Here is a 13,218-nt window from a genome sequence, read left to right on the forward strand (position 1 = left end):
AAGTGCAGCAAAATCTATCAACAGCCTGACAACTACACGCAAATTCCCTTGTAAAACTTGTGCACTTGAAACATTACCTGTATACGACTACCCAGCTTCACTTGCATCACGTCAATCTGGAAGCTCAGTTGTTTCGTCTTACCCAAAATAACACAGCTCAATCCTCGGTAGTCCAGTTACCCGAGCAAGAGCCCGAGGTACCGCGCTCAATCAACAACACACCATCTCGTCGATATTTCGGACACGCTCGGTCACAGACCATCGTTCCACGGCCTACTTCGCAGCCGCAAAAACACGTGCACCCACACATCCCAGACCATTGATACCCGGACCGTCCTCGGCTCTCTCGGCTCTCTCGGAGTAATCACTCCCGCCCTGTCCGACGGGTCCGGAATACTGAGATAGGTAGTAGATAGGTAAGCGAGACGACAAGACACGGGACGAGACGGGAACGGATATGATGTGCGAGCAGCGAAAGAAAAAAAAAAGCTTGCAGCGGCATGTGCGCAGACTGACGTTTTCTCTTTTTTCATAGATAGCATGCAACAGAAAAAATTCTTCAAGCTGGTTGTGTGTTGGTTGGGTGGGGTGGTGTGTGTGTATGCAGAGCAGACTGGGGTGCCGTGTATGGTAGGGCTGCCGAGATTGATTGTGGCGGGTTAGTCGCGGTATTGCGTTTTCTGGGAGATTTTCCAAGGTGCGGGAGATGATTGCTGGGTGGAGGGGCTGGCGAGTTGGCGAGCTGGCAAGGTGGTTTTGTTTTTTTCGCCCACGTGTTGGCAGGTGCGCGAGTCTTGCTACTTTGGGTAATGTGATCGCGGTGCATGGTGGTGAGGCTTTGCGGATGGGAAGGTATGGATGGGGAGGCCTGAAGCGGGCTGAGGTGTTGTTGCGCATGTGCTGCGCGTTCTGCCAACTTACCATCCACCCGAGAATGCTCCCAAGGCAGCAATGGATTTATCTGCGATACGCGTGTACCCTACCTGTATATGTATGGGACACGGGCTTGATGGTGGGCTGGTATACGCGTATTTCGTGTTCAAGCTTGGCCGTTGACCAAGGTGGATGTTGGCGCCCCACCAAGTCAGTAAACAGGCGTTCTGTCGATCAATGTTTGGGAACCTTATGTAGAATCGCATTGTAGCATTGCTTTCGTTTGCACTGCCGCACAGCATACACGCGTATAGACCGCGCTTTTGCGGGGTTAGCGAAAGCCCGAGAGCCGTTACGCCCTATGGAGTCAGCAGTAAGGTTGGAATCAGGCTCACCATGGCGGCGGATGTGCTGTGCAACGTCTGTACGATGCGATGGAACCATAGGGCTGTGCGAGATACGCCAAGGCAGCATTTGGCTGTGGAGCGAGCAGCTGACTTGCTGTTTTGGGGTGTGTTCAGCCCTTTTGGACGCCCCTCTCCAGCAGAGTGTAGAGTGTTGGCGGGGAGACGGTGTTACCATAGGTCCGACGCTCTTTATGAGACGAATATCATGCTCTTCTTGTTGGATGAACAATTAGATGTGAAACTGGTTGTGTAGAAATCAGGCTGGTTAGTGAAGCAGCTGCTGGATTTATCAGGAGGAATGCCTTGGTTGTGTGTTTGTAATGCTCAACTGGGAAAATGGACAAGGGGGGTTGAACTTCAAGTAGGTAATGATGTCCACGCGCGCCATGCTGCAGCTTCACACGGCACTCCCCCTTGGAACTGTCCGTCGCAAGTTGATCGTCAAAGCACATGGAATTGGAGCTAATGAAAGGTCAAGCTTGATCTCGTCATCACATTAAGGCTGTCGTTGTTCTGAAGGGCTGCAGCTTTGTCAGATCAGATTGTTCAGCATCAAGCAGATCATCCAGCTTACACCCACCAATCACGCTGGGAGACGACAACAAGAGAAGATGAGTTTGTCATCTGGGAGTCAGACAGATGCAGGGCATGCAGTTGTTGTTACAGTGTCGCATGCATCGTGATCATTAATTAATCATTACCTAGCCAACGAAGACACGGGAGGGCGCATCGCATTCGCTTCGTCCGCAAGACCGAGATGCCGTTCGTGATCGAAATGTGTCCGAAGCAAGAACAGATGAACCATCGTTTGTCTCCGTCGGGCCCGGTCACACGCGCTCTCCGTTATCGTCAGCCCAAAACATGCTTTTGTTTGTGTGAAATGGTTGTGAAGCAAGGCATGTCAGCTGGATTCGAAGGGTTGAGCCTTGCAAGATGGATGCGCGAATTCAAGTCGAGGCTACACAAAGGAGAGAGTGGTTGGTTTGTTTCATTGCGATACAATCAAAGGCAAAGTGAGCGGTGGCCGAGAGCGCCGGGCCCACGATTGAAGCCACAGGCTGAAAGGCTGACCGCTTCCAAGGCTAGCTGGCGGAGTGACCGCTGTGAACCGTGGCTGACTCCTTGCGACAGCACATCGCAGGCAGCCAAATTGCACAAGCATGCCCATGCGCTTAGCCCGGTGCACGCTGGCAAGGAGCGTGCCAAAAGAAAGGGCTTTACAATACCCATGGAATAGCAGATAGAATGAAGAAAAAAGACATCATCATGAGTCACTGCAGCGCGATGAATAATCCATGGGAATAACCTCTCTTTTCCGTCCAGCGTTCTATGTCCGTATCTACGGTTGCTAAGGCCGTATCGCGCGAACATGACAATTCCGCTCCGACCGAAGAGGCTTTCGTAGTGCATGCGCCGGGCGCGCGTCAGCACCACTCCGCCGCACATCCCTGCAGCTTGTGAATCATGGCCGCATGGTTCTTCACCGACTCGGCCAAGAACGGTGGAAACAATGCCAATTAGATCCGGGATGTCGTGTACTTCCATTGTCATCCTCCGAGCGTCAGAAACATAAGAAACACGCTTGCCCACGCCGTTCAAGGGACTACACAACAGCTCCACTACGAATTTTCAAACCCACATCGAAGAAAAGTCGCCTCTATATCAAAGGATCATCATCTCGAATACAAACTTGCATCTGTCGTACCCGGAATATTTCAAGCTCGGATCACCTTCTCTCCATTGGCTGCAGTCTTAAGGTTCGTTCAAGCCTTGTCCACCTTGCAGTCATAAACGTAACTGACTCACCGTCTTTAGGCACTCATATCTCTGCCTATACATACATCCAACATGCCTTCCACATCCCACCTTCGCATACAAACTTCCTTTGAGCCCATCTCTGCTGAGACCACTCGCTCCCACTTTGTCTCTTCCCCACCACAAAAGAAACAAAAGATGTCTCTCACTCAAACCTACTACATCGCCGCCTCTGCCCGCTCGAAGCTGGGTAAAGAGGCTTGCCGGGCCGACCATGACCTCCGCCTTCTTGTTGGACACGCCAACCTTCTCGACAGCCTCATGATTGAACTTCAAGACGCCGAACGCCAACAGGAAGCATGGTTCAACCAGACCATGGCCAAGGCCTCCAAGGCTGAGGAGCAACGCCATGTCCAGTGGGCCGATAGCATCGTCGAGGAGGAGGAAGAGGAGGAGGATGACTACGACTCGGACTCGGACTGCGAGGAGGACTTTGACATGGTCCTGATGCCCCGACGCATTGTCCAGGCACCAATTCAGATCACCACCACGGTAGCCGAAGACGACGAGGAGGACTTCTACGACGACATGGAGGACGACTCAGATCTTGCCCTTACCCGTGTCACATCACAATCACACTCGCCTCCCGAACTTGTCTACGAAGAAGACTCAGACGACGACACACCACCCGCATCGCCGCCGCAATCTATGCTCGAATTCTCCGACAAAGAAGCCATGCTCACAACAACCTTCTACAACGAGAAGCCACACTACTTCGAAAGCGATCACGCGCTATTCATGGATTCGAATTCCAATGCTCCGCTCATCCCAAGTTTTTAGGCCGGCACTATCACTATTGCGACCTTTTTATTTGTCTTTGATCAAGCATTTTCCAGCGAATTCAGCGAGCGAGTCCTTTCAGCATAGCACAATCGGCAGCATTATACCTATCATTTTTATTATTGGGACGACACGGGTTGGACGGATTGCAATGAAGCAATAACGAATCTGGATGTCACGCACTACTCTTCTCAACTTTTCTCAGGAAGGAACTGTCCACGGTGGACACATGAACATTGGGAAATTGATTGCATGGCGCGGTTTGAGATCTCCCATCTTACATGGTAGAGACTCCCGCCTTGAACATTAGCTAGAAATTTAAAATATGATCATCATGTCAAATTTACCCACTTTCATCTCATGTGATGGTTTCCTTATCTTGGTGCACTATGCACGCGGATAAACCACTACCATGTGATAGCAGACTAGGCCTGACAGCCTTCGCACCCCTTCCTGATTTTTACTCCTGAACCGTTGAGCGTCATTTACAAAGCTGTCTAGACTTTCCTTGCAGACCCGCAATGTTTGGATCTCGCATAACGGAAGGCTGGTTTGTCGCCTTCAAATGTCGGTCAGTGTCACGACAACCAACCCCCTGCAGGTACCAAACCAGCATAGCGGACACAAAGCCGCAATCTTTTGGATCGCCTGTCGCAACGCTTGCCCCATGAAAAATTAGTTCCGGTCAGTTCCAAAGATCTTCATGTCTTTGCTGTAATCGCATACGAGGCATTGCGAAGCGCTTGCGTCAAAATACGAATTGTGCCGCTTTGCTACCAACCCCCGCTGTCGCAATCGATGATGAGCAAAGACCATCTAATGCAGGGCGCCGGTCGAGTCGGCTCTGAGTTGCTTCCGAGCTTGGCACATAGGCACAATGTTTGCCCATTGACGTTTCTTTCCGGGCGAAACGCGGACAATGTGCTCAAGGATCACCGTTCCACGACGACGACATCGATCACATGTAGATATCCTCGATCATGCACGACGTTTGAGATAAGAGAGCCACGCAACTCAGGTCGCAAAGCAAGGCATCAATGTTTTCGACTCTCCGCATCTGCGCCTGGCACGTTCTGAGCAGGGACTCCCGTCTCCACATTGGCAGAAGTTCAACGAGGAAGGTTGAAGTGCTGATCTCGCCTGATCGCCAGCATCCTTGCGATGTTGTGATCTAGGCATCCACCTTTCCTTGGTCGACGCTTCAACCTCAAAGGCATCTCGTAGCGAGCGTTGAACGTTTCATGTGGAATCTAGATTTCCAAGACACGTTGCGCTGTCGACGATGCCCGTGCGACAGCATAACTCTGGGGCGGTCTGACGTGGAGCGTGTTTCGCACAGAACAAAGCGAGCAATGGGCGCATAGCTGTGGCCCACTGCAATGTGGAGATGCATGGATACATCGCGTAGAGAAAGAAGATGACATAATATACATATCTCCATAGTCCACTGACCCATGGTTACCGGTCGCTCAACAGTCAATCCAAATAAGAGCGTTGTCCAGTAGAAGAGGCATATTCAGAGATGTTGCGGTGTCTAGAACTGATGAGCTGGCAATCACAATCTTCTGGCCAGGACTTCCCCAGCGACCTCCTGCTTTGACTCTCCATCACATGAATGAGAGGACGCGTAGTACCCCACGTTTCCGCAAGACATAAGCAGCGTCAACATAGCCCCATGGTTTCCTCCTCACGCCCAGGCAACAATATAGTCGCCGACCCCACACTGTAGTCGTCTTTCAACGTGGCTCAATCAAACACCACTACGACCTTGCCAGACCATGAACGGGGCGATTGCTGATGCTAGACGTATTTTGGACGGACGACTATCCTCTGGAGTTAAACTGCCCAGCGATAACGGAGTTTGGCTGCTCTGACGGAGATAACAACCAGCTTATCAGATGCATTGCGACAGGTGACTTCATACCTTGTTTCACCAACTATCTCACCCACATTCCACGACGAGTAGTCAGATACTTGGCAACTCATTGCTACCCCTCACAATGTGGAGTGGAGTTCTCTGAAATCAACCCGCCTCACTAAATACTTACCAACTCAGATCTGGATTGCGTGGCACCGATCGAGTACCATGTTGGGAATTCATGACGCATGCAGAACCGGTTGTGTACGCCGGATACTTTTTCATCCTTCTCACTATCCATTGACGACCAATGGGTTTGGCGCGGACGAGGAGATGAGGTCAAGCTCTCCCGCCGTGCGTCGCCTTTATCGCCCATTCCTCCGATAGACGATCCGCGACGCATTCATCGCCTCTTGAGGTCATTCCATCGACATCCGAACAAACCAGGGTCCAAACGACGCATCAGGGTCTGTCAAGATCTCCAATCACATGACCCTCGGACACGTAGAGCTCCATATTCCCGACGCCTGTCCAAACTGGCAAGTTGCGCAAAGAAGTGGGGTCGGTGAGCTCGCGCCGACCCGCGCCGAGATGTTGCTGTCAAAAGCAACAGACCCCTTCCGCGCTCGACGGGCCAAGACAGAAGAGAAAACTCGGAGCAAAACCCTTCTTCTAGCGCACGAAGCGCCAATCCCTGACCGCTGTGAAGATCGATCTATCGCTAGGAAGGTGATCGTAGGATCAGCTAACAGAGAAAATTCAGTCCGAGTCTTCTCCACTAGTGCTGCGAAGTCGATGACACTACCGTGTAGATAGTGGAGCAGTATCTGGGTGTTCGACCCTTCTGCTCTTTGGGTGTTTGCTCGAGCGGGAAAGCCTTGGTAATCGTGTGATTTCAGCTATGGTGTTGAGTTTCCAGGGCTGACCACGGCTCGGGCGATCTCGGCATCGTGACATTTTTCTGCAGCCCGTGGCTGGAGAATTTTCTCTTGATGACTCTAACGCACATGTGTGAACAGCGAGCGGCTGGATGCGATGCAGCAGTCAGGGGTTGGTGGAATGTGGCAGCTATCCCGTAACGAGGACACCACTGACCGCCCAACAAGTGCGTCTGGCGCGGATAATGTCAAGCGGTTAACGGTCGGTTTAGATTGCATGCTTTCCTCGGTACAAGAAATGGTTGAGGTTGTCCATGTGCACAACACCTCACCGTCCACTCCCGCTGCTTTCCCGGCTTTTCCCGGTCACTATGCCTCCCAGCGGACTTGACTCAGTGGCACCCAGCCCAAAACGTTGCCGCAGTTTCCTGCAGTCTACTGCAAGTAATCAAAAGATGCGTCTAGCGCGCTGGCATTCTATTCCCTGGTCTTAACGCGAGTCTGTGTGGTTGTCAGTCATCCAGATCAAGTCGCCAGATAGTAACAGTGGCTATTATCTTAGTTTGGACCTACAAGAACACCTGGGAAGAAGAAACTATTTCATGACAGCAGGACTCGGATAGAATACACCGCTTTCTCGCGGTTCTAGTCTTTTACTATCTTGTGTTCTTCGCCCACTGTCCCTATCTTCGCAGGATTTAAAAACGTTTCAACTTCTTGATTTTTGGTCTACATGACCACCTTGAATCTCCGCTCTCGAATCTTGGAAAAACTTATTTAATGTCAGGATTGAATTCACTTTACTATGAAGAGGAGTTCGACGACAAATAAGACGTATTCGGCTCTGCAGTTTCATCAATCGCCTAGATGCCAAAACATGGTGCTCCCATTGTTCACTCTGTCAAGTGTATTGTGATAAGACGATAGACGAAAGGATCAGTGAGACTGTAGCAGACTCTACTTTCGATTTTGCACTGCCTCGCATACTCTGATCCTGTTCATTTCGACACCCTGGATGAACGCAGTACGACTTTGCTCTTCTCCATTATTGCAGATAGGAACGTAACTTATTTTAGACGTTGCAATAACATGGGGAATCGAGATCCAAACACCAGACTCGCAATCCTAACCTGGGTGCCAAGGATGTGGCATACCCTCCAGATTGCTCCAGCGTTAGAGACTATGACAGTAACAGGGGTACCAATAGAGTCCATGGATGATACCATGGGATGATATCAGGATGGCAACGTTAGGTTCTCTTCTTCATTGCCATCTAGTTTACTACGACAGATATAATGGTTGTACATATGAAGAACACAATACACGATAAAATCACGAGCCACCGACCGTTACCGAACCCTACAACTACTTAGAGCATTCTATAGCAGCGCTATCGCCATAGCAAGTATTACCAACATGCATTTCTCGATAACCCCCTCAGATCTCAAAACATCCGCCCCGCCAGTAACATTCGGGTTTCTCTCCCCCGTCACTGTCGCCAGCTCTACCGTCGCTGCAGCAGTCCCGCTCGCAAACGGATTTAGCCTCGTCGCCGTCATGCTAGACGCCACCGACACGGTCATAGCCGTTGGATACACGACATCTTGCGCGCTCACAACATCGCGATCGCCCTTGATGTTCTTGCACGTTGGGTCTGCACCGCAGGCCGGCTTATCGGTTCCGCAGCAGTGTGGTTCGTCCATGCCGTTGCAAGTGTAGGGCGTCTTGCCGTCGGAGAGTTGGCAGCATACACCGAGGCGGTCATGGCAGATGGTGGTACCGGAGTCGGCAGCACAGAGAATGTCGAAGGTTTGGGCCGGGCAGGAGAGTTGGGCTTCACGCTTAAGTATGCCGGTTCGAGAGGGGTTGAAGGTGTTGGCAGTGATGGTACTGGCCGTGAGCATGAGAAAGACGATGGGAAGAGTGGCTGACTGGCGCATGATTGGTGTAGTAGGTGTGAAGATATCTGATTGACGAATACAGTTGCTTGTTGTTTGCAAAATTTTGCACAGGAGAAGTCCATTTATGTTGTATTGTAGAAATTCATCGTCGCGAGTTGGGCGGTTGGATCAGGGCATGCAGGTTGCATCCTTTCGTATCCCAAAATTGAGAAGTATCTCGATTTGAGTCCATGGCGCGTACAACATGTAAGATGTGAGTAAATCTTCCCTGGATGAAAGTCTTGTCACACATCTCAAGTGCTCTGATTAGACTCGTTGAGAATCACAGTCGTAGGGGCAAGCGAATATCAATAAATCATCCGAAAGGCTGAAACGCCAAGGATTAGATTCAGGCATCGTTCGAGTAGTGCTACTGCAGTTACTATTTTTATAATTCTGGGGATGTGAACTTTTTGTAGGGGTTTGACATATCTGACCAGTAAACGCTGGGGCGCGTGTGGCTGCTTCGCCGAGGGCGCGTACCTGCATCTTCGCTACAACACTATTCAACAAGTCCGTTGTGCAAGTTCGCTCAAGGGTCATCACTAGGAAAAGTGAAAATACGGGACTTGAGTGTTTGAATAAGTAAGTGGCTTGAATAGCACCTAAGTTACGAGGTGTCTCTTCCTTGACGTTTTCACCATCGGCGTAATGATCCAACGGAAACCTTCAAGGCCAAATCAGTAGTCGAACATTTTGCTCGCGTCAACATGGTGACTAACATCCTAAAGACTCTTATAATTTGTGCTTCGAAGATCCTTGTGGTCAGTGAAATTAATGTCGATGCGTTTCACCTCAGAAGCAGTGTGGTGAGAGGAGCCTACTAGGTAGCGATACAGAATCCAACGAAAGTGGTATTCGGGGTGTTCTTTATATAAGTTGATATGCAGAAATAACAAAATGAAGTAACTTTGAGACTGCGCATGATGTCTGAAGGCTTAGGGTTGAAGTGTGTGTGTATGTGTGTGTGTGTGGTGAAATACAAAAGGTCATTTTAGGCTCCTGGTTGCGTAACTTCAGGAACTGGTTTGATCAGCGAAATAAACCCTGATTATATAATTCAGCATCATTTGGTACATATAGACGAGATTGGGAGAATCAACAATCAGTTCATGTACAATTAGTTATCATCTGAAAAAGCTTTTACAATACCAACATCCCAATACAACGTCTAAACTTATCTAGTTGTCTTTCCAGAGAAATTACAACTCTCTAACGTGCTTGGTGAAGTTAAGTCTTCCAGCTCTGACTTGACCACCATTTGAACGATCTTTATACCACTTGAAAATTTGCTGCATGGCAAAAAGAGACGTTTGTACTAGTGTCCAAAAAAAGATAAATTTCCTTCATCAGTCAGCAGACAAAGCCGACGCCCTTTCCATCTTCCGAGCTCTTTTTAGAGGAAAAGCGTCCCCAAGGAACGCTTATCCCCTTTCCCATCCTTCCTGTTTGACTTTGGACCATCTTCACCGTACCCCGTTATCACCGTGGCTTCAGCTTGCGAAACGTGCTGAATGCTGTCTTCCTTACGCTGCTTGTCCTCCTGTTTGAGCTTCTGCCAATACTCTTTTGCTTGTCCGCCTAAACCGACACCGCGTTTGGATGATCCATGGTCGAGAAGAGCGCTGGAGGATTGCTCGGATCGTGTTTCAGATGCGATAATATCAGTTTCTGTGAGCGGTGCTGAGTATTTATGTTGAACGCTTATAGACTGCATTTTACCTTGGGAATCTTGCTTGTTTGACATGGCTGAGTGGGTTTCAGCAGTATCCAGAACTGTGTACTAGAGGAAAGAGTAACGAGTAACGAGGGTGACCTGATTCCAACTCTCTCACGAATATATAGGCCCTAGATCGCTGCACCAATGACGCAACATTGCAGAATCATGCATCGCGTTGGCCAAAGACAATAAGCTGCGCCGCATGCAAGGTCACTCTTGGCGCACAATTTTGAGCTGATCGCCAGATTCTCATCAGAATTGGGCGAGGTATCTTGTTACAACTATTCCAATAGTTTGTGACAAATCTAGAAGCACTTTCGGTCACCACTTTCCGGTTCTTGAAGTGCTATTCCAACCAGAATTTGCCGATCCAGTCAACTTATCGGGTCTCTGATCCAAGTTTTGTATGATATAGAGAGAGAGCTCGATTCATCTTAGCATTCAGTATGCTGCCAAGCATCTTATCAGCTACCGTTGCTGAGACAAGCCCTCCATCTCAGCGTAGAAGAATGGAAATGTGCGTCACATGGCGGCTCTATCGTGATGAGTTTGACTGGCAGAGTTCACTGCACCTATTGTAGCACTCGTGATCCTACTGCTGAAGATATGTATAGATTCGTGTGAATCTAGTCTAGACTTGAATTACAGGACGCATTTTATTTTACAAGCCTTAAACGCCAACTAAATCTGTCCACTCGCTCTTCTCAGCCACATATTTGATGTCCAACAGCTATTTTCGAAGCAATGTGGTATGCGATATGGCATCAGAATCGACGCGGAAACTGTTACTGCGGAGGCTGAACTCAATTACAGGTCTAACAAAGTAGGCGGTACCGACTATAGATGTAACTTTCCACGCGACCAAGGTCATGGGCCTTGAGGTATTCTTAACGCCACCCCACGTCCCGGAATCAGCGCCTTGTTCAATACAAGTAATCGACAAGGAACCTTTTAGTGAGTAATATATGTCATAAGGAAGAGGGTGTGGTTTCCAGAGTCTGCCTGTCCCGTCGCTGTAAGAGTATCATCTCACTACTTCAAACCTTAACGCTAGAAAGGAGCCTGTTATGGCTTTCTCCAGATATAGATGTAGATGTAGATGACATACACTAGAAAAGCTTTCTTTCAGCATGGTACCATTATGCTTAAACGTTGTGACATTTCTAAGATAAGGAGACTACAGTAATTTCGCCGAGTGCAGGCTCCACTCTTATGTTGTTACCATGATGAGAAAGAAAAACAATCTGAAGCCTTCATAATCTCAGTATGGCACTGGAGGTACTGACTTCTCTTTTGAGGGTGACTTTCTTGGACTCTTCGAAGCTCGTGGCGACCAATCATCTCCTCCTCCATACATGCTGATGAATACTCCAACGATGGATGAAAGCATGAAAAGGAAAGTAAGTCGGTTTTGGAAAGCAACGAACACTCCCACCCAGGCGCTCGTGGCGTTCACCTGCCAGTAAAATCTCCAGACGAATCTCCATACCATACAAACTCGGTAGTGTAGGCGGATGGGAACAGATGGCGACAACATATGAGCCCAATGCATTCGAAGCGTATCGATATCGAGACTTTTCTCTTTGAACAGAGGCTCCCTAACCGCGATCAGATGTCTCCAGAATGGCTGAAGCGTCTTTGAAGTTGTATCATAGGGCTGCTCTTCGCGCATGAATTTGACCCATTTATCCACGGTCTCCCTAGCAAGATGATTGTCTACGTTGAACCATTCTCCATGTTTCGTGCCGCACTTCTGGCATTTGTAGGGTCGACAAACATTCCAAAGATCGTCTTGAACGAGGGCCTCCACTCGTTTGTAATTGTCGACTGTCCTTTCATGTATTAGGTGGAGCTTAAGTCCACAAGCATACTGAATGCTTTTTTGACGTTTCCCTACATTCGTTGATATCCCTATCTTCCGAAGTTCAGGGCGGTTCGGGTCAAGGAGCACATAAATGGAACCTCGTTGGTCGGAATTCGTCAGGTCGCTCTCGAAGGTATCCTGCAATCTGGTGTGAATCTCTAACACTGTTGCGGTCGAGCCAGGAGAATTGAATTCTGGCGACTTTTGTGGTCTCACTGTGGTATCTGGGCCTGAAACATTCTGCTTTGGTGACGCTCCATTGAACGGCATCGTCTCTTCTTTTATTGGTCGTGCTTCTTTCCCCCGTCCAAGTGAGTGAAGAGGTATAGGTCTGTCGTCAAATTGTCTGGTGTTTTGCCTCCGGCTAAGTTCGGGATCAGACTCTACGTGGAATCCCAAGGTTGGCCGACCCCCTGCTGGACAGGACGACGAAGTTGACTGCGGCTTTTGCCTCGACACCGGGCGAGTCAATGATTGAAGACACGATCCAAATACAGGCTGAGAGCTACGCCAGTGAGTTTGACTAGACGAAGACATTGTAGAATGAAGTAATGATAGGGTCTCCTGAGAATTGGGAGTGCTAAACGTTGCTAAATGTGATTGTAATTATCAAGCCTTGTTTTTTGTGACTGATTTGTTTCGCGCCACGTAACTTTATAGGTAGATGTTCGTGGCTGTGTTCATACCAAGTACTTCTGGAGGAATTCAATAAAGATGTAGGTGAGGCTGGGTAGCTGCCTGCGGGGCTGTGTTGCTGTGCCGCAAAACGGCTCGGTTCGCTGCATGAACGGGCATACACTCGCAAAACGTCAAATCTGTGCGCGATAGCGTATCAGCCACAGTTTCAAGTTGCAGCAAGGTAGGTAAAGTATTTGGCTTACGTGATGACCGTAAATTACAACAGCGCGTCAGGAGATCTGTGGGGGGTCAATCGGTAATTCCAACCGAGTTTGGGGGCTATGATGTTCAACACTTCCCCTGAGATTCTTCAGGGCTGTCCACTCAGATCATAACCATTATTCGAAAGTGGCTAGTATGAACGTATCAGATGTTTTATCTGGGCTGTTGGGTTATTCCCTCAGC

At 49.1% G+C, this 13,218-nt stretch overlaps 5 protein-coding genes across 5 annotated transcripts; 2 read left to right on the plus strand and 3 right to left on the minus strand.

Annotated features, from left to right (window-relative positions):
• Window positions 1-212: 212 nt before the first annotated feature.
• Window positions 213-1,016, minus strand: P153DRAFT_153298 (uncharacterized protein). The gene has a single exon (XM_033662209.1). It carries the CDS (start codon window positions 922-924, stop codon window positions 274-276), a length of 651 nt encoding a protein of 216 aa, XP_033527647.1. The 5' UTR covers window positions 925-1,016; the 3' UTR covers window positions 213-273.
• A 2,112-nt stretch (window positions 1,017-3,128) lies between these two features.
• P153DRAFT_282583 (uncharacterized protein) lies at window positions 3,129-3,875 on the plus strand (the record flags this gene model as incomplete). The annotated part of the gene is made up of 1 exon (XM_033663214.1): window positions 3,129-3,875. One exon carries the CDS (start codon window positions 3,129-3,131, stop codon window positions 3,873-3,875), a length of 747 nt encoding a protein of 248 aa, XP_033527648.1.
• A 2,194-nt stretch (window positions 3,876-6,069) lies between these two features.
• Window positions 6,070-6,659, plus strand: P153DRAFT_153364 (uncharacterized protein). Its single transcript, XM_033662210.1, has one exon. The coding sequence runs from the start codon at window positions 6,223-6,225 to the stop codon at window positions 6,547-6,549; it is 327 nt and encodes a 108-aa protein (XP_033527649.1). The 5' UTR covers window positions 6,070-6,222; the 3' UTR covers window positions 6,550-6,659.
• Window positions 6,660-7,808: 1,149 nt separating this feature from the next.
• On the minus strand, window positions 7,809-8,858 carry P153DRAFT_363477 (uncharacterized protein). The gene has a single exon (XM_033667387.1). It carries the CDS (start codon window positions 8,549-8,551, stop codon window positions 7,991-7,993), a length of 561 nt encoding a protein of 186 aa, XP_033527650.1. The 5' UTR covers window positions 8,552-8,858; the 3' UTR covers window positions 7,809-7,990.
• Window positions 8,859-11,532: 2,674 nt separating this feature from the next.
• Window positions 11,533-12,405, minus strand: P153DRAFT_381702 (uncharacterized protein; the record flags this gene model as incomplete). Its single annotated transcript, XM_033670063.1, has 1 exon — window positions 11,533-12,405. One exon carries the CDS (start codon window positions 12,403-12,405, stop codon window positions 11,533-11,535), a length of 873 nt encoding a protein of 290 aa, XP_033527651.1.
• Window positions 12,406-13,218: the final 813 nt, after the last annotated feature.

The sequence above is a fragment of the Dothidotthia symphoricarpi genome, assembly GCF_010015815.1.
Source record: "Dothidotthia symphoricarpi CBS 119687 unplaced genomic scaffold P153scaffold_3, whole genome shotgun sequence".
Lineage (NCBI taxonomy): Eukaryota > Fungi > Ascomycota > Dothideomycetes > Pleosporales > Dothidotthiaceae > Dothidotthia > Dothidotthia symphoricarpi.